This window comes from Hordeum vulgare, chromosome 6H (genome assembly GCF_904849725.1).
Source record: "Hordeum vulgare subsp. vulgare chromosome 6H, MorexV3_pseudomolecules_assembly, whole genome shotgun sequence".
Taxonomy (NCBI): Eukaryota; Viridiplantae; Streptophyta; class Magnoliopsida; order Poales; family Poaceae; genus Hordeum; species Hordeum vulgare.
The window spans coordinates 429,587,443-429,611,337 of record NC_058523.1 but is presented as its reverse complement, the minus strand read 5'-3'; the positions used below and the strand labels follow the sequence as shown (position 1 = coordinate 429,611,337).

General features: G+C 46.1%; 1 protein-coding gene and 1 non-coding gene across 2 annotated transcripts; both read right to left on the bottom strand.

Moving 5' to 3' along the window:
• Positions 1-15,784: 15,784 nt before the first annotated feature.
• TRNAT-CGU lies at positions 15,785-15,856 on the bottom strand. Its single transcript has one exon. It is a non-coding gene; the product is annotated as a tRNA-Thr (tRNA).
• A 733-nt stretch (positions 15,857-16,589) lies between these two features.
• Positions 16,590-18,313, bottom strand: LOC123402298 (DNA-binding protein MNB1B-like). The gene is made up of 7 exons (XM_045096199.1): positions 18,046-18,313; positions 17,840-17,932; positions 17,661-17,718; positions 17,528-17,572; positions 17,182-17,259; positions 17,007-17,096; positions 16,590-16,906 (listed from the first exon to the last, which is right to left on the bottom strand). The coding sequence occupies exons 1-7, from the start codon at positions 18,084-18,086 to the stop codon at positions 16,883-16,885; spliced, it is 429 nt and encodes a 142-aa protein (XP_044952134.1). The 5' UTR covers positions 18,087-18,313; the 3' UTR covers positions 16,590-16,882.
• Positions 18,314-23,895: the final 5,582 nt, after the last annotated feature.

The following is a 23,895-nucleotide window of genomic DNA, read 5'->3' as shown; positions in this document are numbered from 1 at the left end:
GAGTCAAGATATAATACCTAAAGTATTCACGTTGATCCAACGTGTATCCCATTATATAATTGAATGGGGCTTTCTCAGGATTATTAAAGAAGTGCATAATATTTTCCACATAACGAGCATCGAGGGTTTTAGGAGGTTCCCCATCTCCATGAGTAGCAAGTACACCTAATTTTTTTTGGTATTTCGTGTTCCATATCCATAACTAAAGATAGAGAACAACTTAGAACAGCAAATAAATCTACTTAGTGATAAAGCAAACAAGCACACACGAGGATATTCACTCCACGCTATTGCTCCCAGGCAACGGCGCCAGAAAAAGGTCTTTATAACCCACAAGTATAGGGGATCAATTGTAGCCTTTCTCGATAAGTAAGAGTGTCGAACCCAACGAGGAGCTAAAGGTAGGACAAATATTCCCTCATATTCCATCGACCACCGATACAACTCTACGCACACTTTACGTTCGCTTTACCTAGAACAAGTATGAAACTAGAAGTACTTTGTAGGAGTGATAGGATAGGCTTGCAAGAAAGTAAAGAAAACGTAAATAAAACTAGGGGCTGGTTAGAAAAAGAAACAAATACGAGTGTCTAACGAGTATGGAAAAGTGGTGGTAGGAGTTGCGGAATTGTCCCTAAGCAATTGACTACGTTACTAGATCGATAGCAAGTATCATGTGGGAGAGGCCTCTGCTAGCATGTCATCCCTTACTTGGAATTCTATACACTTATGATTGGAACTATTAGCAAGCGTCCGCAACTACTAACGTTCATTAAGGTAAAACCCAACCATAGCAATAAGATATATTGGCCCCCCTTCAATCCCATATGCATCAATTGCTATGCTAGGTTTGAAGCTTCTGTCACTCTAGCCTGCCAATACATAGTCCTATCAACATACAACTAACCCTATGGTGTGATCCACGCGCGCGATCATATGATGGGCACCAAAGGATAGCAACATAACCACAAGCAAATTAAACCAATCATAGCAATTCATCAATCACCGATAGGACAACGATAATCTACTCAGACATCATAGGATAGCAACACATCAGTGGATAATAATATGAAGCATAAAGCACCATGTTCAAGTAGAGGGTACAGCGGGTTGCGGGGGAGTGAGCCGCTGAATATAGATGGGGGAAGATGATGGGGATGTTGGTGAAGATAACGGAGGTGTTGGTGTAGATCGCCGTCACACGATGATGTCCCGGGAGGCGTTCCGGCGCCGCCGGGAGAGAGGGGGAGAGAGCCCCCCCACCTTATTCTTCTTCCTTGACCTCCTCCCTATATGGGAGAAGGGTTTCCCCTCTGGTCCATGGTCTCCATGGCGGCGGAGGGGCGAGATCCCCTCCGAGACTGGATCTCTCTCTCTTTGTCCTTCTGTTTCTGCGCTCCCAGATTCTGCGTTTCACCGTTTCTTAAATTCCTGGAGATCTGTAACACCGATTGGGCTGAAATTTTAACACGATTTTCTTCCGGATATTATCTTTCTTGCGGCGAAAGAAGGGCTCCAAGTGCCTTAAGGAGTGGCCACAAGCCTGCCAGCCGCCACCGTACCTCTTGGTAGCGGCTACAGGGCTTGTGGGCCCTCCGTGCATCGCCTCGTGTTGATTCTTCTTCCCAAAAATCATAAATATTCCAAAAAAATCCCCGTAAGTTTTTATTACGTTTGGACTTCGTTTGGTATGGATATTCAGCGAAACAAAAAACAAGCAACAAACAAGAACTGGCACTGGGCACTAGATCAATATGTTAGTCCCAAAAATAGTATAAAAATTTGCCAAAAGTATATGAAAGTTGTAGAATATTGGCATGAAACAATAAAAAATTATAGATACGACGGAGACGTATCAAAAGGCAATAATGATAATATATGATGAAGTGACTGAGACTGCAAAAGCTGGTATGAACTCTATCTATTTTGTTTTTGTAAATATGACTAGCTTGTCGTCCCAGATTCAGCTTTGTTGTGAGAGAACCATGTTTGCAATGACAACTTAGAGATCATAGTTTCAGATATCATGCTTATTTAGCTAGGAGGTTATAATGGTTTGTCTTGAATGCCAACATAAATTTTGAGATGACTATGATGTAGTATGATAGGATGGTATTCTCCTTTGAATGATTCAAGTGGCTTGACTTGGCACATGTTCATGCATGTAGTTGAAACAAAATCAACATAGCCTCTATGATGTTCGTGTTCATGGTGATTTATATCCTGTTCATGCTTGCACTCCATGTTAGTCAAACTCATTGCATCTTGATGACTGTTGTCGCTCTCTAGTTGGTCGCTTCCCAGTCTTTTGCTAGCCTTCACCTGTACTAAGCGGAATACTTCTTGTGCATCCACTTCCATAAACCCAAAAAAAATCCATGAGAGTCCACCATACCTACCTATGTGCGGTATTTACTTGCCGTTCCAAGTAAATTTGCATGTGCCATTCTCTAAACCTTCAAGAAGTAATCTGTTTTGCATGCCCGAACCAGTCATGTGGTGACAGGGAGATATTGGTATCTTCTATGTTAGGCGTGTTATCCTCGACATGTGTTTATTCACTTTCATTCACGAGAAAGGGGCCGGTAATTGGAATGCCCAGTTCCACGCTTAAATCGAAAACATAACTGTAAACAAGGCTCCCCCTGGATTGATGTTAGTATGGACGGTACCCAAGGATTCGGCTAGCCGTGGAGTGTGATTGATTGGTGGTGGGGGAGTTAAAACTTTACTTTTCTGTTTGGGAACCGCCTATAGCATGAGTAGCGTGGAAGATATTGAGAGCTCTTGGTCATTGCGTTGACAATGAAAGCATGTCACCCAAAATTATTATCTCTGTTTTCAAAGCTTGAGCTCTAGCACCTCTGCAAATCAATGCTTCCCTCTGCGAAGGGTCTGTCTATTTATTTTCCTATTGAGTCATCCTCTTCTTATATAAGCACCAATTAGAGAGCACCTCTGTCATTTTTATGCTTTGCTTTTGATTGATATTGAGTATGACTATGACTGGATCTTCGTTGCTATGAATTACAATGTTTAGTCAGCCCTTGATCTTTGAAAGTGCTCTGCATTTATGTTTTGCGGTCTCAGAAAGAGCTAGCAAGATACCACCTATTCATATTGCTTCATGCTTGTTTTGATTGAATTGTTGGTATCTGAAACTCATTATTATTTGCTCGCTAGCTGATTATGCCATTGATATTAGTTTACTGTGAGACCTTTGTATCACTTGCTTATGTGGTTAACTTGTGATCTTGCTGAAATTCTGGTTATCAGTTACACATAGTTGCAACAACAAGATCAAACAGAGTTTGTCAAAGTTTTTTTCTTTCTCTCTCAGTTTGTCAACTGAGTTGCTTGAGGACAAGCAAGGTTTTAAGCTTGGGGGAGTTTGATACGTCTCCATCGTATCTACTTTTCCAAACTCTTTTGCCCTTGTTCTGGACTCTAATTTGCATGATTTGAATGGAACTAACCCGGACTGATGTTGTTTTCAGCAAAATTGCCATGGTGTTGTTTTTGTGTAGAAATGAAAGTTCTCGGAACGTCCTGAAAATTTACGCAGAATTTTTCTGGAAAATATGAAAAATACCTACGCAAAGATCCACCAGAGGGGTGGGCCAGTGGGCCACAAGCCCTCTTGCCGCGGCCACCCCCTGGACGCGGCAACCAAGCTTGTGGGGCCCACGTGGCTCTGCCGCCCCCAATCTCAGCTCTATAAATTCACTTTCGCCCAGAAAAATAAGAAGAGAAGATTTCGTCGCGTTTGCGATAAGGAGGCGCCGCCACATCCTGTTCTTCATCTGGAGGACAGATCTGGAGGACGTTTTGGGCTCCGGAGAGGGGAAATCGTCGCCATCGTCATCATCAACCTTCTTCCCTCTCCAATTCCATGAAGCTCTTCATCGTTCGTGAGTAATCTATTCGTAGGCTCGCTGGGCGGTGATGAGTAGGATGAGATCTATCATGTAATCGAGTTAGTTTTGACGGGGATTGATCCCTAGTATCCACTATGTTCTGAGATTGATGTTGCTACTACTTTGCCATGCTTAATGCTTGTCACTAGGGCCCGAGTGCCAGGATTTGAGATCTGAAATTATTATGTTGTCACCAATATATGTGTGTTTTCGATCCGATCTTGCAAGTTGTAGTTACCTACTATGTGTTATGACCCGGCAACCCCGGAGTGACAATAACCGGAACCACTCCCCGTGATGATCATAGTTTGAGGAGTTCATGTGTTCACCAAGTGCTAATGCATTGTTCTGGTTCTTTATTAAAAGGAGAACCTTAATATCCCGCAGTATCCTTTTGGACCCCACTGCCACAGGAGGGATGGACAATAGATGTCATGCAAGTTCTTTTCCCTAAGCACGTATGACTACACACGGAATGCATGCCTACATCACATTGACGAACGGGAGCTAGCCACATATCTCTCTGTGTTAGAACTGTTGCATGATGAATATCATCCAAACGAATCACCGACCCACTGGCTACGAGTTTGTCCCGCTGCTGCTGTTACTACAGTCATTTGCTATTGTTGCTACTTGCTACTGCTGTCACTACTGCTGTTCCTTGCCACTGCTGTTACTCGTTACACTGCTGCTACCTGCAACAATTTTGATTCGTTGGTCGTTGATGGGAAAAGACAATTTCCGTCAACGGGCAACTTCTGGCGCCATTGATACAATCGTTAGGAATAGTCTGCCGTCAACAGATCGTTTCTGACATCGTTGTTATCATACTACTTTGCTTCAGATACTAATCTTTCAGTTGTGGTTGAATCTGAAACATTCAGCTGCTAATACTTGAGAGTATCCTCTCACCTCCTACTGGCGTATCAACAAATTTGGGTCGAATACTCTACCCTCGAAAACTGCCTCGATCCCACGTGTTGGTGGGCCATCAACAACATTCTTCTAGTTTCGATTGCCGGGGAGTGCTAGCACCATTCTTCTGGTGCCATTGCAGGGGAAGGTCTGTTGTCACAGAGTCAGCCACCGCCATTTTTATCTGGTGGTATCCTGAGTAAGCGTCCAAGAAGCACAGACATTCGCAACCCGTCGTTGAGTCAATGATTTGATCAATGCGAGGAAGGGCGAACGGATCCTTTTGGCAGGCTCTATTAAGGTCCGTGTAATCGATGCACATATGGAAAGTGCCATTCTTCCTGAGTACCAAGACCGGGTTAGCCAGCCACTCCGGGTGAAAAATCTCGATGATGAACCCGGCGGCAAGGAGTCGGGCCACTTCTTCTCCAATCGCCTTACAGCGCTCTTCATTAAACCGGCGGAGGTACTGCCGCACCGGCTTAACCTTGGGGTTAGTATTGAGATGGTGCTCAGCAAACTCTCTCGGTACACCTCGCGTGTCAGAAGGTTTCCATGCAAAGATGTCCCGATTCTCACGGATGAATTCGATGAGCGCGCTTTCCTATTTGGGGTCAAGACCCGCCCCAATAGTGAACTCCTTGGTCGAGTCTCCCGGCGTAAAATCAATGACCTTGGTGTCGTCTGCTGGTTTGAACTTGAGGGGCGGCTTAGAATCGATAGTCGGCTTTTTGAGCGGCATCATGTCTGTCGGGTCGACGCGGGATTGGTGAAACTTAAGCTCCTCGGCCGCACAAGCTGACTCGGCATAGGCGGCATCTCCTTCCTCGCATTCTTGGGCTATTTTTCTGTCGCCGTGGATGGTGATGGGACCCTTGGGTCCAGGCATCTTGAGCTTGAGGTAAACATAACATGGGCGGGCCATGAACTTGGCGTAAGCCGGTCATCCAAACAGCGCATGGTAGGGGCTCTTGATCTTGACCACCTCGAACAAGAGAGACTCGCTCCTGTAGTTTGATTCCGTGCCAAAAGCCACATTAATTTTGATCCGCCCAATGGGGTATGCCGACTTACCAGGCACAATACCGTGGAAAACCGTGGACGATGGCATCAGGTCCTTCTCGAGGAGGTTCATCCGCCGGAAAGTGTCGAAGTATAAGATGTTGATGTTACTGCCCCCATCCATAAGGACTTTGGAGAGGGTGTATCCTCCGACTTGAGGAGCCACGACCAAGGCTAAGTCGCCAGGGTTGTCGACCCGGGGCGGATGGTCCTCCCGGCTCCACGTTATGGGTTGCTCTGACCAGTGGAGGTATCGAGGAAGCGTCGGCTTAGCTACGAAAGTTATGTGCTTTACCTTGCGATCCCGTTTACACGTGTTAGTGGTGAACACATGGTACTACCCGTTGTTCAACTGCTTGGGGTTGTTTTGGAACCCGCCCCGGTCCTCCTGTCGCTGGGGGTCTCCTTGAGGGGGAGGTTGTTGGAATATTCCCGGTGGGTGATATTGCTGGTTATGAACTTGGTATTGACCGGCATTATGCTGTGACCCGCCCAGTGGTCCTTGGTTGGGGAAAACCCCGAATGTGACATGTCGTGACCCGGACGGGCCGGGTTGCTCCTGTCACTGACCCTGCTCGCCGCCTTGGCTCCTTTTGAGCGCCTCAGCCCAAAACTCTTGCATCACATAGCAATCCTCCCATGAGTGAGTCGCCGGTCCATAAGCTGTGGCGTGCTATGGGCACGGACCCTTAAGCATTTCATGGTAGTTACGCGGTTTCTTCCCACTGAAGCGCCATTTCTTCTGACGCGGGTTTGAATCGCCAGTATTAGTGTTAGCCACAAATTCCATAGGACCCTCCTGTTGTCGCTTCTTGCCATGCCCGCCATGGTGGTTATTTCCTAGATTTTGGAACTGGGACTGGCCCCTTTGTAACTCGCCCTTGCGGGTAACTCCGGTTTTATCGTCACCCTCCCCGGGATCCTTAGTGTCATCCGACTCAGCAAATATGGTCAGGGCGTCCATCAATTCGCCCATGTCCTGTACCTTTCGCTTGAGTCTCCCTAGTTTCAGCACCAGAGGCTCGTAGTGGCAATTTTTCTCCAGGATCAACACCGCCTGAGCCGCCGAAATACCTTCCGACGAATGAATAACTTCCGCAACTCGCCGGGTCCAGCGGTGGGCCGACTCATCCGGCCACTGAACGCAGTGTTGTAAGTCGACAATGGTCATCGGGCGTTTGCAGGTCCCTCTGAAGTTCTTGATGAAGCGCTCCTTCAGTTCTGCCCAGGTCTTGATAGAGTTCGGCGGCAGGTTTTTCAACCAAGTGCGTGTCGTCCCTTCGAGCATGGTGAAGTACTTTGCGCGAACCGCCTCGCTAACGTCCAGCATATCCATTGCGAGCTCATAGCTCTCGATCCATGACCCGGGCTCGAGATCTGGCGAGTAATTGGGAACCTTCCTGGGTCCTTTAAAGTCCTTTGGCATGCGCTCGTTGTGCAAAGTCGGCGCGAGACACGACACTCCGATGTGCTTGCCTCCACCATCCAGGGGTGCGGGCATCGGTGGTACGTAGGCCGGATAGACCTGACCCGCCATGGCCGTTGGCTCCATGTGCCGCGCGGCTCGTGCTGTGTCCACAATATCCTGGGCTCGCGTGTCAGGCATCCCAAGCGGATCATGTTGGGAGAGCCGTCGCGGCCCGCTGGTTACTGCGGGGAAATCCTCGTGGCGACTTCTGGTGTGACTCGCCTGAGGCGTAGAGTGGAGCCGATCAAGGCTATGGGAATACTGTGCGTAGTGGACCACGGCCGTTTTTAGCATCTCGATGGCGTTTCTAGCTTCTATCTCAGCCGGGGTGTTTCCGTAGATCGGAAGAGACTCCAGGTGGTGGGTTGCGGCCAGCACGTTGTCGGCGGGGTTTGAGAAGTGGCCCCGCGATGTCTGGAATCGAGTCGCATGAGCGTCCATGGGCTGACCCGGCGGCATATTGGACGGTGGAATCGTTCCTCCCCTCGGGGCGGCTTGCAGAGCCCGGTCAGGGCCCGCCCCACGGGTGCGGGGGGTGTCAAAGAGGCGAGTTGGGTGTAAGTCGGTCAGAATGTGCCCGCCGTGTCTTCTATGGTGGACGGCGTCCGACGCGCGTTGTTGTATCCCGAGCCGCCAACCTTTGGTGTTCAGCCGATCGGTCTGTGCGGCGATCGCAACTCGCTGTGTCTCGATCCTGGCGGCTTCTGCTTCCATGTCGCGCTGTGCTTTGGCCATTGCCTCCCGCAGCTTGGCCATCTCAGCATTGACCGACTCCTGATTCTCAGACGTGACCGGGGTTGCCATAAGGTTGGCTATCTCCGTTGCCAACTCCGTCATGGTTTGCGCTGGAGGTTTGGACGTTCCTCGGGTCTCATTGTTGCCAATCGGGTTCTGAGGAGGATGTGCTGACCCCGCCATGTAGATGGCGATTTGTCGGCGAGATCTCTCGAGGACTTCGGGATCCATCGCCAGTGACAGTCCCCCGAGCTGCCCTTCCTCAAGAGGGTGGATCAATGCCGTCTCACCCATGGATAACTCGCCATCGGAATTGACGGGGTGACGTCCTGGCCCGCCTCTTTGTCTTGCGAGTCGCCTCCCTGCGTAAAGTCGACGAAAACCTGGCGGCTCTTGTTCCGTCGGGTGACGGGGAGGACGTACCTGGCCGGCTCGACGATGTCGATGGAGGTGTCCGGCTCAGGAACAGGCGTCCCGATCATGCCAATGAAGATGTTGATCTTGCCGAAGGGGACTCGGTAGCCAGATTCGACGGAATCGGCCTCCGATTCCCATAGTGAGTTGTCGATGTAGTACTTCCCACGGCGACTCTTGGTCATGATGCCGATAGCGTAGCTTTCTAACCCTGATAGGGCTCCTTTCGAGAACTCAACTCCACCATGCGCTAGCCCCACGGTGGGCGCCAACTGTCGTGGTTTTGTCACGGCAGATGTCCTCGTGAAAGGACTTAAAGATGGATCCATCGCACCTTGGTGGCGACTCAAAGGGGGTGAGCGAAAGCGAGACTCAGATTTACCCAGGCTTGGCCCCTCGTGAGGAGGTAAAAGCCTACGTCCTGCTTTGCGTAGATTGATGATGGTTTCGATTACAAGGAGGGCGTAACTCGCCTGACCTAGCTCTCGATTCTCTCTAACTCGCCTGACCTTTCCCCGGGACTCTTCTTTATATACAGGTCAAGGCCCTAGGGTTTACAAAGTCCTGCTACCCTACACTTGGTAGTTTTCCTTATCTCTAAGTCGCCGTGCTCCTCACGTCCCAGAGCTTCCTTGACGTTCCATCATCTATACGGTCTTCTCGAACCGCCCCAAAACTTCTGGGCCATTGGACACATGACCAAAGGTGAGTCGCCCCGTTGGTGACCCGGCCCATTAAGGGCGGGTTACCCACAGGTAACATCTCCAACAGATAGTAAGAGCCCTGAGTTTTGCGAAGATAGGGACGAATGTGGCTTCTTCTTCTTCAGTTAACTTTTCACGCAGTTTGAAATCCTTGGGCAGACGTTCCTCCCTGAAGCCTGGTAAAGGGTTCTCATTGGGTGGATAAGTGTCGCGGTAGTAGAACCAAGTCTTTGCCCAACCTTTGGGATGACTGGGCAAAGTAATAGCTGGGAACCCACATTCATACCGTTGCTGGATGTTAACTCCCCCTAGCTCTAGGTAGGGCCCGTTGGCAAATTCAGTCTGGCGGTTCAGGTAAAGGAATTTCCTAAACAAAAGCACAGTAGGCTCTATCTGCAGGTAAGCCTCGCAGAACACTTGGAATTGTCACATGTTGTTGATGGAGTTTGGCCCTAAGTCTTGAGGATGGAGGTTGAAAAAGTGCAAGGCGTCCCTGAAGAACTTTGAGTCGGGCGACGTGAAGCCTCGCTCGAGGTGATCAGCAAAAATGACTACTTATCCTTCGGCGGGTTGAGGAATTTTCTCCCTAAAGGCGGTTCGCCAGCCGATCGCTTCTTTGGACACAAGGTTGCCCACTTTCCCGAATTTTGCAAGATAAGCGTCATTGACTTCTGTTGGCAGCCAGTTGCATTTGGAGATGGAACCCATAGTTGCAAAGTTAAAAAAGAGGGGACAGAGATCTGCATAAGAAGGTTTGGCGGGTTGTCACAACCTACGGAATGGTAACTTGCCGGCCAACAATTGAGAGCATGACTAAAAGGGAGTTGTGACTCGCCACAGCATTGAGGGTCGGTTGTGAGCCTAAAAATTTCCTTAGGATATTCCTAATCAAGGACAAACATGTTTTCAATACCGAGAGATAATTTACGGATCTAGAGGTGATTCTATTGAGGAAAATAATACTTGCAAAAATTCAGGCGCTAAGAACACAAAAACACTGTGAAAACAGTGTGTGGATCTGTAAAATAATGGAGTAAGAATAAAACTTGCTGGAGATTGTGATGGAACTACCACAGTTTATTGATAAAGGGAAGGATCTAAAAGCCATACTTAGATGGGATAATGGCACGAGGAGTTGGCGTTCATGGAGTTTCGGTGTTACCCTAAGAACTATGGAGGTTCGAGATCTAGGTCTAATGGAGAAAGGGAAGTTACGTGAAGAAGGAAGACGACGAATGAAGAAGGACGCGGAGGTTCTATGGCGAAGACCGCGCCCCCGAGCAGCCTGAGAAGCGGCTGGTCCGCGACAGAGGTTCGGCGATGGCGTGGTGGTCGCGACGCGAGCCCGAGGAAGAAGACGCAGCCGAGGAGATGGAATAGAGGTAGGTGGGAATGCGCCCGTCCCCCTGCGGCTATTTAAAGACCTAGGGCAGAATCGAAATGGCAGGTGCGGGAATCGAGGAGCTATATTGAAAACCGGAAATGATGGCGTTTAGATTTTCGGGATGATAGGATAAGACAAAAGATCCGTTGGGAGTGATGTCATCAAGATCCCAGGAATTGTGGAGAGGATGACATCACCAATAAAGGACCTGGTGACTCAGACAATTCATAAGAGTTGGCGGCTCGTTGTTTATTGAAGGAGGGTCAGAGATCGCGTATCAGTCGCCGAAGACAAGCGTGAAGGTTTATTGGCGTGAACAAATTCAAGTCAATCTGGGGCCTAATGTTGGGGATATTACCTACGGTATGACCCGCCCTATTGGGCCGGGTCAGGTAAAACGATGACTCTACATTAACGATCAAGATAAGCCTTGGCCGAGGGTCTGAGATGCGCCAGGAGACCTTGACAAAGGGCTGCCAGGGCCCATGAGCTGGATGGCGGTTCAAGATTAAGAGAAAAGATAAGTTGCCAAGGAGGTAACCTGACTTGGAAGACACGGCGACTTAGAGATATGGAAAGCCATGGTTTGTAACATGGCTAGGACTTTGTAAATCCTAGGGCATCGACCTATATATAAAGGCGAGTCTCTAGGGCAGAGAGGTTAAATTAGAATCCATCGAGAGATAGCTCAAGCGAGTTGCGCCCTCCTTGTAATCGAATCCACCATCAATATACACAAAGCAGGACGTAGGCTTTTACCTTCACCGGAGGGGCCGAACCTAGGTAAACCTGAGTCTCGCTTCCGCTCACCCTCTTTGAGTCGCCACCAAGGTGCGATGGCTCCATCACTAAGTCCTTTCACGAGGACATCTGCCGTGACAAAACCACGACACCTGCCTCCCAACTAACACCCTCATACCGGTAAAATAGAAAAGTTATCAAGGACAAACCTATACCTGACACATAGTCCACTTGAGCGAGATGATGACGATCTTGACTTCCTCAAGATGGACCATATTTCTTGATTGTGTTGGCTCGATGAAGACTGGTTGATTGCTCCTCCATACTCCACTATGGATGAGCCACTCTTCGGCGCATCTTCACAAGTCCATTTTCACCACAATGGATGGCAAGCTTCAAGCATGATCTCTTCTTGATGCTCCATTTGAACTTGTACACTGCAATCTTGATGACGATCACCACTTGATGTCATCTTTCATGGGTTGTATGAGATCTTCCTCTTGACGCAAGCCCATGGAAACATACCTAACCACACATAGAACTCTCCCATAGACCATGTGTTAGTACACAAAGTGTAATGGATAATGCTTACCATATCGTGGGATCACTTGATCCCTCTCGGCATCTTGTACGCTTTATGTGTTGATAAACTTGATTCACTCTTGACTTGGTCTTGATCAACCTTGTATCTTATCTTCTCTCTTCATAAGGATGATGTCTTGAAGATAAACATGAATGTTCATACAATCTTCTTCTTCAAGTCATGATTGCAATGAGCTCAACTCTTACATGACAAATCTTTGGATAAAACCTTGAATACCACCTTGATCACCATATAAAATCCTTCAAACCAACGGTTGAACTTCAAGAAATGCTTATGGATAAATCCTTCAAATATAACTCAAGGCGGCCATTAGTCTATAGGGATTGTCATCAATTACCAAAACCACACATGAAAAAATATGCTCTAACAAGGGACATGTCCACAGATGGGGAACTATCATTGTTGATAGATGATGCAGGGGAGTGCACATAAAATTGTGAAGCCAACGTAAAGGTCGGCAAGGGTGACACAGACCCAAGAGGAGTCACAGGTAGGTAGCAATTGGACATTGTGCAACGTGTCATTCTTCCACAAATAGGTGAGGCTGAGATGACATATCTACTCTCCACGTTGGAGCTCAAGACATCATGTCCTTGATGGCCTCCGTCCTATCACCACCAAACATTTTATGTGTGGGAGAAGACAATGCCGTGAGATGAGGTGAGACAACACTTTATTGGGTTTTTTCTAGATTTACCTTTCATAGGTTAACCTGGTGTCCATTCGGTCAACATGGCAATAGTCCAAGCATATCCAAGAGACACGTCGACGGGTCAATGCTAGACATACAAGCTTAGGACATGAGGTGAACAAACTTACATAGTTTTTGGTCCCACAACTGCATTTTCGAAGTTATATGACCAAATTGACACACCTCCAATAGTTTTAGGGCCTAAAACTATAGTTTAATTTTTTAAGACTAAACTAACACAACCCCAATAGTTTTAGCACTTATGATGCATTTTTACTCTTTGTAATTCTATGTTTATGTGTTTTTATGACAAAATATCTAGTTTTTTTATTCATGACATTTATAAAATAGTTGATTGGGTCTCTCGCGAATCCAGGGCTTCCCCTTGACACCCATCAGAACGAACGATTGAGGAGGAGTGTGCAACAGGACCTCCTATACCACACATGAGGAGGGTGGGCCAATAGAGCGAGCGAGCGTACACGTCCACCCTCCTGCCCACCCTATTAGGCCGGCCCATGAGTAGGTCTGGTCTCCTGCTATTTTTTTCATTTCTTTTTTCTCTTTTTGTTTTTGTCTTTATTTGTTCTTCTTTAAAATGATTAAGCATTTAAAAATGTTCCAAGTTTCAATATATATATATTTGAAAAAATCTTGAATTCATAAAAGTTTGTGGATTCAAAAAATTGTTCATGTGTTTTCAAAAATGTTCATAGATTTAGAAAATCTTCAGCAATTCAATATTTACACTTACCATTTTGAAAAATTACACAGATACTTACATGTTTGAATTTTTTATTCTTGCTAACACGTGAATTTGTTTGGGTGCTGAGAATATACTTTTAGAGTAGTTGAGTGATATTGCAACCAGTTGCAAAAAAACAAATCACACATGAATTTTATTATAGAAGGGAGAATTAATATCATGGACATTTATTAGGCCACAACAACAATTATTAATAAAAAGGAAATTTATTACAAATGTTGGAAAAGTGTTCATGCATTTCAAAAAATATGCTTTTGTAAAAAATAGTATTTCATTTGAAGACACGTTCATATTTAAATTTTGTTCAAATAAAATGCTAATGCACTTCCACAAAATATACATGTATTACTTCCTACAAAAAAATTAATAAAAATAAAAAGGAAAATGGTGAAATAAGATAGTGCAATTGTTCTAATTGAGCCTGTTGTAACTATGTTTTGATCGAAAAGGAGATGCACAGAAAAAATGGGTGAAAAACTCGTCGACTTATGCATTGACGCGAGCATGTCGATACAAGGTGACAATAAAAAATCAATTCTCATATTTTTACCAACTACAGTTGTATGTGCCAACTGAGCCTAGCTCTCCGATGGTTAGGCTCTTTGTGGTGGAACCAACCCGTCTGAGTTCGAGTCCTAAGCTTGGCACGGGTGTTCATATTTTGTTAGATTTATTTTAGTCTTTCCGATGATGCTCGTTCAGTTGCATGTCAAACGGCAGTGTGCAACTAAAAAAAAGCATTCCCCTTGTCTTAAATTTTGTTCTCATGTGACAGAAAAAGGCAAAAAAAAGGTGAATGGAAGGTGAAGAAAAGGCAACAAGCTGAAAATATAAGCTCAACTAACACAAAAATGGTAATTCCTTTTGTTGTAGTGGCATTGGCTGATCGTGGCCCACACCTCCTGAAAACCCCTAAAAATATATTTAAAAATTAAAACCCATGAGTTAAGACACTCATACTATGGTCTGCCCATGCAAGCACCCCTCCTCCCAATTTCGAAAACTTACTTGAAAACTTGGAGTTGCCCCTTTTAAACCCTTTTCTAAAACATGCACTTGCGCCCCCACTTGAAGACTTACACTCGTTAGGCGGAACTGAAAGCCGCCTACAGGGAGTACGACGAGGCGGTGGACGAGGTGTTCGGCAAAAGCAACAATGAGGAGGATATCGTTGGCACCGCCCAACAAGCTGCCCACCGCCAGTACCACAAACACAACACGGTACATGCGCCATCGATAGAGGAAGAGTAGTACATGGTGGCCGACCTTCGGGTCTCAAGGATGCCATCGCTCTTCCCCTTCACCTGACGCCAAGCTTGGCGGACTGATAAACGTCACCAATTAGCCACTCAAGTTAAGGCGGCATGCATTGTTAGGAATGAGCTGCAGAAAATGAACGCAAGCGTCAAAGCTTCTCTTCTTAGGACTCGTGTCGATCTCCCTAATATAATAAATTTTGTCATGTTTTATACCAAACCCATCGTGTTTATATGAATCTTTTACAATTATTGATAATTCGTCATTTCAACAAATTTTATCCAGTTACTTTAATTTTACTTTTAAAATGTATGCGGGCAATGTTGGGTGAGACGGCCTCCGGTATCTTGTCCGCGGACATAGTCTAGACTAAAAAGAAACATTTGCGGGAAAGAAAGAGTGGTGAGCATTGACGATGTCATTAGTAGGTATAGAAAAAGCCGCAATCTACGCTACAGAAGAACTACCACTATTGGATGTTATCAAAAAAAACCTACCACTATTGGTTACCACAATCTTCATCCAAAATAAAAAAATGATTACGAAAATGACAGAAAGAAGGGAATCGTTTCTGGTCAGTGTGCCGGCCGAACCGTTCAACACAACTGCCCGCGCGTGTTGACTGGGCATGCAACATTTTTTCGTTTAAATTGTTGCAACCAGCGTCATATTTGCTGCAAGCGTTATTTTTTTTCCTATTTGCTGCAAGCGTTATTTTTTTCCTACATTTGTTCAGTAAAAAAACTGCATATACATTTGGTTGCAACTTCAGTTTTTCGATTTTTCGTTACAATCGATGTTTTTTACTTTTGCTACAACCGTGCTAATTTTACTACAACCACATTCAGTTTTTCGATTTTTCGTTACAATCAATGTTTTTTCCTTTTGCTACAACCGTGTTAATTTTACTACAACCGACATCATTTTTTGCTGCAACCGTTCACTAAAAAAGTTGCATACACATCATGTAAATATTTGTTACAACCAGCGTTTCACTTTTGCTACCACATACCATCAGCTTCGTTTTTTTGCTACGATCACGTACATACTTTTTTTGTTGCAAATTTTGTTTTTTATTGCAATCGTTGAAAAAAATGGTTGTATGAACGGACGCCCCCAAAAAGAATGCTCCCGGTGAGGATCGAACTCACGACCTTTCGCTTACGAAGCGAACGCAATACCACTATGCTACGGAAGCTTGGACCATGAATTCGAAATCGCCTTCTTAATATTCATTACCTGACTATCACCAGTTTTCCGTTGCAGGTTGAGCAGACAGAAAGAATGCGAAGAACGATCTCCCATATGAAAACAGTTCTCCCCCATGTGATTAGTGATACTAGTCATCTATGTTTAGTTCTCTCGCATGTGATTAGTGATACTAGTCGTGTCTATGTTTAGTTCTCTCCCATGTCATCAATGATACTGTCTGCTATGTTGGACACTGTCACACTAGCGTCTCTTGTTTTGCAGCATCAATAGGCCAGTGCTGGGCACGGAAGTCGGTCGACGAACCGAACACGACCCTGCAGTTACACGAGATAAAACAAACAGAGCTTCTCTTTGAAGAAAACCGGCAGCCAACGGCGCTGGATGTGACACGGCTTCCACTTATTATCCAAAAATGCAGTTACCATTTGCATCGCCGACAGAAGTCAACAACAGTTCAGCTGGCATCACTGGAATGCCAATCCGAGAAAAGGCAACAACGACAGAATCACAAACAGCAGACTAGCAAATTATACAGTACGTTCTCAGCCCTGCTAAATCTAGTTCATATATTACTCTAGCGCTGAAATAATCCCAGCAAACACCACATTACCAACAGACTATGTCTGATAATTCAACCAAATTACCGAAAGCCAAACAAAGCAGATAGATTACACACAGGAGTAACACGTGAAGCAAATCGCCACAAATTTAAGACGAAATTAACCAAGAGCCAATGGCTGGGCAGTCATCAGATTAGCGAATGAAAACAAGTTCTTACACAAGTGGTTAGCAAGAGACAGCTAGTGGCATTCTCGGCTCTCTCTCTGCTAATACACTACTAAGCAACTTCTCAAACCATGAGTCCACAAGTCTAAGAGGGGCCCCCTTAACACACAAAGGCACATCTACTTCCAAATTTCATCATCTAACACTGAAGATAGCAGGATAGCAAACTAGTACACTACGCGGGGACCCAACTCCCAATTTGCTACCTCGTGCTTGGATACACTATTTACTCATCGTCGTCTTCATTATCCTGCAGGCAGAAAAATCAATCGTGTCACTAAAACACTAGAAGGTAAACATCATTGGCACTCGAAACATAAACCATCAACCAAAATGCTTAATGTTTATACCTCATCGCTACCCTCGTCTTCGACCTCAGATTTGGAGCCCTCAGCCTCCTCATCATCCTGAGTCTTGGCCTTCTTGGAGCTCACACTCTCCTGAAGGAATAAGATATGTCAAATTAGCACTAGAACTTTGAAACCTTCACAATTGATGGAACATGCACCATGCTCCCAAGATTACCTTGTTCTCGAAGCTGGCTTTGGTCTTCTCATAGTCCTGCTTCTTCTGTCCAGCCTTCTCCACATAAGGTGCTTTGTCCTAATAACAAATTAAACAGGTCAATAAACCAAATATACAGTACATTAATCGTGCCACCTAGTAACAAATATGTTGTTTAGTGGAACAAATAGATGTGCATATTGCATTTAACTATTCAGTTACGACTGAGCCACTTCACATAAACATACATTGAACAAACTAAGCCGTAGTTTTGTGCAGCTTATGTATGTTAAAGAAGTACTAACAGATAAGTACACTAGGAAAGATCTATGCAGAGACTAGTTTGAGCATTGCAAGATGCACTCACCTCATCAGACATAGATCTCCACTTCTCACCTGCAGCCTTGCTCACCTAATCACTCAGAGCACGGAAGAATCAGCTTGAGATGTCTACACAAGACACGAAAAAGGTGAAAAGAAAACAGTGAAAGGTAGCTCACGTTGGCGACATTCTTGTTGTTGGGGTTCTCCGCGTTGTACTGCTGCCTGAAGTCAGACCTGCGAAACAGACACGAGATACACTAAGAAACCAAGAGGAGACCACAAAAGCTGAACAAAAAGTAGAACAGATCTGGAGATCTGGGAGACGAAATAGCAGCGCTGGAGAGCGAGGACTCACATGAAGACGAAGAAGGCGGAGGGCGGGCGCTTGGGCTTGCCAGCGGCAGCGGCGGCCTTCTTCCTCTTGCTGGCGCCGCCGGCGGCCTTGAGCCTGCAAGAAACAACCAGTCACACAACCTGCATACATAGATGCGAAACGTCCGGCCACGGCAGGGATCCCTGCCACCCTTCCTCGCAGAGTTTGACGAGAAGCGGAGATCTTACCTGCCCTCGCCCTTCTTGGAGGCGTCGGCCTTGCCCTTCATGGTGGAGGCCGCCGAGGGTACGGAGCTAGGGTTTTGCGGGGGGGCAGAACGGAGGAGGGGCGCGGATTGGTTTGGGAGCGTGGGGGGAAAGGGTTGGGGCTGCTGGTGCTGGGTTTGTTGGCTTTGTGGCGAGCCGTTGTGCGGTGCGGGGCCGCGTGGCCGCGTGGGCGTGCGTGAAACGGGGGAAAGGGGACAGCGATGCGGGTTGGGTGGGTGCAGACGCTGCGACGCGTGGGCGCTGTGTTTTCCGTTTCTTGGTTGAGGGAACGCGTGGGCGCAAGGAGGGTTTGCATTGCGCAAAACCGCTAGTCGCATTTTTTTTTCCGTTCCTTAGGGCGCGCGTGCGGTGGCGGAGCGTGACACGCAGTTAAGGAGGGACAAATTTTAAACAGAGGCAAAGTGTGATGGAAAATAGGCCGGCTCGCACAAAATAAGATGTCAGTCGAATACCTTTTGCACTTCGGTTCAACAACGGTCGTCGGCTCTCGGCTGGTCATCTTGAGTTCTTGACGATGTCGGCGTGCGACAGCACGAAATGTTGTGTGTTGATCCATCAGCTCGCGTGACAGGCGGTGGTTAACAATCCAAGCTGTTAACGAGGACAAATAAAATTGAGATTTGCAAGTTTGATCTTCAAATCTAATCGTCATAGATGTAGGCATAAATATTAGTTGAAACAAATTGAGACGCTTTGAACATGATCCATAAAACACGCACACTATTTGTTTGTGAAGGCGTCCGAACGGGTTCCGGCTATCCATTCATGTGTGTGCATACATTTCAAACAAGTTTTACAGAAATTGAATGATTTTTATATAAATTGGATGATTTTCATTTAAACCGGACAACATTCACTAGATTTTCGATATATTTCATTAAACTAAAGAGAAAAATTTACTCGAGGTCCTCATACTTGTCTTGGTGGTCACTTTAGTCATCGTAGTTGGAAATGTTGGAATTATGCCCTAGAGGCAATAATAAATGTATAGTTGTTATTATAATTCCTGTATCAAGATAATAGTTTATTATCCATGCTATAATTGTATTGAATGAAGACTCATTTACATGTGTGGATACATAGACAAAACACCGTCCCTAGCATGCCTCTAGTTGGCTAGCCAGTTGATCAATGATAGTCAGTGTCTTCTGATTATGAACAAGGTGTTGTTGTTTGATAACTGGATCACGTCATTGGGAAAATCACGTGATGGACTAGACCCAAACTAATAGACGTAGCATGTTGATCGTGTCATTTTGTTGCTACTGTTTTCTGCGTGTCAAGTATTTGTTCCTATGACCATGAGATCATATAACTCACTGACACCGGAGGAATGCTTTGTGTGTATCAAACGTCGCAACATAACTTAGTGACTATAAAGATGCTCTATAGGTATCTCCGAAGATGTTAGTTGAGTTAGTATGGATCAAGACTGGGATTTGTCACTCCGTGTGACGGAGAGGTATCTCAGGGCCCACTCGGTAATACAACATCACACACAAGCCTTGCAAGCAATGTAACTTAGTGTAAGTTGCGGGATCTTGTATTACGGAACGAGTAAAGAGACTTGCCGGTAAACGAGATTGAAATAGGTATGCGGATACTGACGATCGAATCTCGGGCAAGTAACATACCGAAGGACAAAGGGAATGACATACGGGATTATACGAATCCTTGGCACTGAGGTTCAAACGATAAGATCTTCGTAGAATATGTAGGATCCAATATGGGCATCCAGGTCCCGCTATTGGATATTGACCGAGGAGTCTCTCAGGTCATGTCTACATAGTTCTCGAACCCGCAGGGTCTGCACACTTAAGGTTCGACGTTGTTTTACGCGTATTTGAGTTATATGGTTGGTTACGGAATGTTGTTCGGAGTCCCGGATGAGATCACGGACGTCACGAGGGTTTCCGGAATGGTCCGGAAACGAAGATTGATATATAGGATAACCTCATTTGATTACCGGAAGGTTTTCGGAGTTACCGGGAATGTACCGGGAATGACGAATGGGTTCCGGGAGTTCACCGGGGGGGGGGGGGGGGGGAACCCACCCCGGGGAAGCCCATAGGCTTTGGAGAGACACACCAGCCCTTAGTGGGCTGGTGGGACAGCCCCAAGGGGGCCTATGCGCCAAGAAAAGGAAATCAAAGGAAAAGAAAAAAAAGAGGGAGGAAGTGGGAAGGGAGGGGGACTCCTCCCACCAAACCAAGTCCAACTCGGTTTGGGGGGGGGGAGTCCTCCCCCCCTTGGCTCGGCCAACCCCTTGAGGGTCCCTTGGACCCCAAGGCAAGGTCCCCCTCCCTCCTCCTATATATATGTAGCAATTAGGGCTGATTTGAGACGACTTTCTCACGGCTGCCCGACCACATACCTCCATAGTTTTTCCTCTAGATCGCGTTTCTGCGGAGCTCGGGCGGAGCCCTGCGGAGACAAGATCATCACCAACCTCCGGAGCGCCGTCACGCTGCCGGAGAACTCTTCTACCTCTCCGTCTCTCTTGCTGGATCAAGAAGGCCGAGATCATCGTCGAGCTGTACGTGTGCTGAACGCGGAGGTGCCGTCCGTTCGGTACTAGATCGTGGGACTGATCGCGGGATTGTTCGCGGGGCGGATCGAGGGACGTGAGGACGTTCCACTACATCAACCGCGTTCTCTAAACGCTTCTGCTGTACGATCTACAAGGGTACGTAGATCACTCATCCCCTCTCGTAGATGGACATCACCATGATAGGTCTTCGTGCGCGTAGGAAAATTTTTGTTTCCCATGCGACGTTCCCCAACAGTGGCATCATGAGCTAGGTTCATGCGTAGATGTCTTCTCGAGTAGAAAACAAAAGGTTTTGTGGGCGGTGATGTGCGTTTTGCTGCCCTCCTTAGTCTTTTCTTGATTCCGCGGTATTGTTGGATTGAAGCGGCTTGGACCGACATTACTCGTACGCTTACGAGAGACTGGTTTCATCGTTACGAGTAACCCCCTTTGCTCAAAGATGACTGGCAAGTGACGGTTTCTCCAACTTTAGTTGAATCGGATTTGACCGAGGAGGTCCTTGGATGAGGTTAAATAGCAACTCATATATCTCCGTTGTGGTGTTTGCGTAAGTAAGATGCGATCCTACTAGATACCCTTGGTCACCACGTAAAACATGCAGCAACAAAATTAGAGGACGTCTAACTTGTTTTTGCAAGGTATGATTGTGATGTGATATGGCCAATGATGTGATGTAATATATTGGATGTATGAGATGATCATGTTGTAATAGAAATATCGACTTGCACGTCGATGGTACGGCAACCGGCAGGAGCCATAGGGTTCTCTTTATACTAACGTTTGTGCTTGCAGATGCGTTTACTATTTTGCTAGGATGTAGCTTTAGTAGTAATAGCATAAGTAGCACGACAACCCCGATGGCAACACGTTGATGGATGATCATGGTGTGGCGCCGGTGACAAGAAGATCGTGCCGGTGCTTTGGTGATGGAGATCAAGAAGCACGTGATGATGGCCATATCATGTCACTCATGAATTGCATGTGATGTTAATCCTTTTATGCACCTTATTTTGCTTAGAACGACGGTAGCATTATGAGGTGATCTCTCACTAAAATTTCAAGACGAAATTGTGTTCTCCCCGACTGTGCACCGTTGCTACAGTTCGTCGTTTCGAGACACCACGTGATGATCGGGTGTGATAGACTCAACGTTCACATACAACGGGTGCAAAACAGTTGCGCACGCGGAACACTCTGGTTAAGCTTGACGAGCCTAGCATGTGCAGACATGGCCTCGGAACACATGAGAATGAAAGGTCGATCATGAATCATATAGTTGATATGATTAGCATAGGGATGCTTACCACTGAAACTATACTCAACTCACGTGATGATCGGACTTGGGATAGTGTAAGTGGATCATGAACCACTCAAATGACTAGAGAGATGTACTTTTTGAGTGGGAGTTTAGCATATAATTGGATTAAGTTGAACTCTAATTATCTTGAACATAGTCTAAAGTCCACTTTGAATATATTTGTATTGTAGATCATGGCTCACGCAAGTGTCATCGTGAATTTTAATACGTTCCTAGAGAAAGCTAAGTTGAAAGATGATGGAAGCAACTTTTAGACTGGGCTCGTAATCTTAAGCTAATCTTACAAGCTGGGAAGAAGGATTATGTCCTTAATGCTGCGCTACGAGATGAACCACCCGCTACGGCTGATCAGGATGTTAAGAACGCTTGGTTAGCGCGTAAGGAGGACTACTCAATAGTTCAATGTGCAGTCTTGTATGGCTTAGAACCGGGACTTCAACGTCGCTTTGAGCGTCATGGAGCATTTGAGATGTTCCAGGAGTTGAAGTTTATCTTTCAGAAGAACGCCTGGATCGAGAGGTATGAGACCTCCGATAAATTCTATGCTTGCAAGATGGAGGAAAACTCGTCTGTCAGTGAACATGTGCTCAAAATGTCTGGGTACTCAAACCGTCTAGCTGAACTGGGGATTGAACTCCTGCAAGAAGCTATCACTGACAGAATCCTTCAATCACTGCCGCCAAGCTATAAAGGCTTTGTGTTGAACTACAACATGCAAGGGATGAACAAGTCTCCCGGCGAGTTGTTTGCGATGCTGAAAGTCGCAGAGTCTGAACTCCGTAAAGAGCATCAAGTGTTGATGGTGAGCAAGACCACTAGTTTCAAGAGAAACGGCAAAGGCAAGAAGGGCAATTCAAAGAAGAGCGGCAAGCCTGTTGCCAATCCGCCGAAGAAACCCAAGGCTGGACCTAAGCCTGAAACAGAGTGCTTCTATTGCAAGGGTATGGGTCACTAGAAGCGCAATTGCCCCAAGTATCTGGCAGATAAGAAGGCGGGCAAAGAAAAATCAGGTATATTTGATATACATGTTATTGATGTGTACTTAACCGGCTCTCGTAGTAGTGCCTGGGTATTCGATACCGGTTCTGTTGCTCACATTTGCAACTCGAAACAGGAACTGCAGAATAGACGAAGGCTGGCGAAAGACGAAGTGACGATGCGCGTAGGAAATGGTTCCAAGGTTGATGCAATCGCCGTCGGCACAGTTTCACTTCAGTTACCATCAGGATTAGTTATGAACTTAAATCGTTGTTATTTAGTGCCTGCGTTGAGCATGAACATTATATCTGGATCTTGTTTATTGCGAGACGGTTACTCTTTTAAGTCAGAGAATAATGGTTGTTCTATTTCTATGAGTAACATCTTTTATGGTCATGCACCCAATGTGAGAGGATTGTTCATATTGAATCTTGATAGCGATACACACATACATAACATTGAGACCAAAAGAGTTAGAGTTAACAATGATAGCGCCATATTTTTGTGGCACTGCCGCTTAGGTCATATTGGTGTAAAGCGCATGAAGAAACTCCATGCTGATGGACTTTTGGAGTCACTTGACTTTGGTTCACTTGACACGTGCGAACCATGCCTCATGGGCAAGATGACTAAGACTCCGTTCTCCGGAACAATGGAGCGTGCAAGTGACTTGTTGGAAATCATACATACCGATGTGTGTGGTCCAATGAGCGTGGAGGCACACGGCGGATATCGTTATTTCCTCACCTTCATTGACGATTTAAGTAGATATGGTTATGTCTACTTGATGAAGCACAAGTCTGAAACATTTGAAAAGTTCAAGCAATTTCAGAGTGAAGTGGAAAATCATCGTAACAAGAAGATCAAGTTCCTACGGTCTGATCGTGGGGGTGAATATCTGAGTTTCGAGTTTGGTACTCACTTAAGACAATGTGGAATTGTTTCGCAGTTAACACCGCCTGGA

What these genes read in the sequence shown, in the direction of transcription:
- LOC123402298 (XM_045096199.1), bottom strand. Translation starts at nt 18,086, where the DNA reads ATGAAGGGCAAGGCCGACGCCTCCAAGAAGGGCGAGGGCAG. An exon ending in TCCGCCTTCTTCGTCTTCAT is followed by an intron (nt 17,719 to 17,839) that starts GTGAGTCCTCGC and finishes TCTGTTTCGCAG; the next exon opens with GTCTGACTTCAGGCAGCAGT. An exon ending in GGAGATCTATGTCTGATGAG is followed by an intron (nt 17,260 to 17,527) that starts GTGAGTGCATCT and finishes ATTTGTTATTAG; the next exon opens with GACAAAGCACCTTATGTGGA.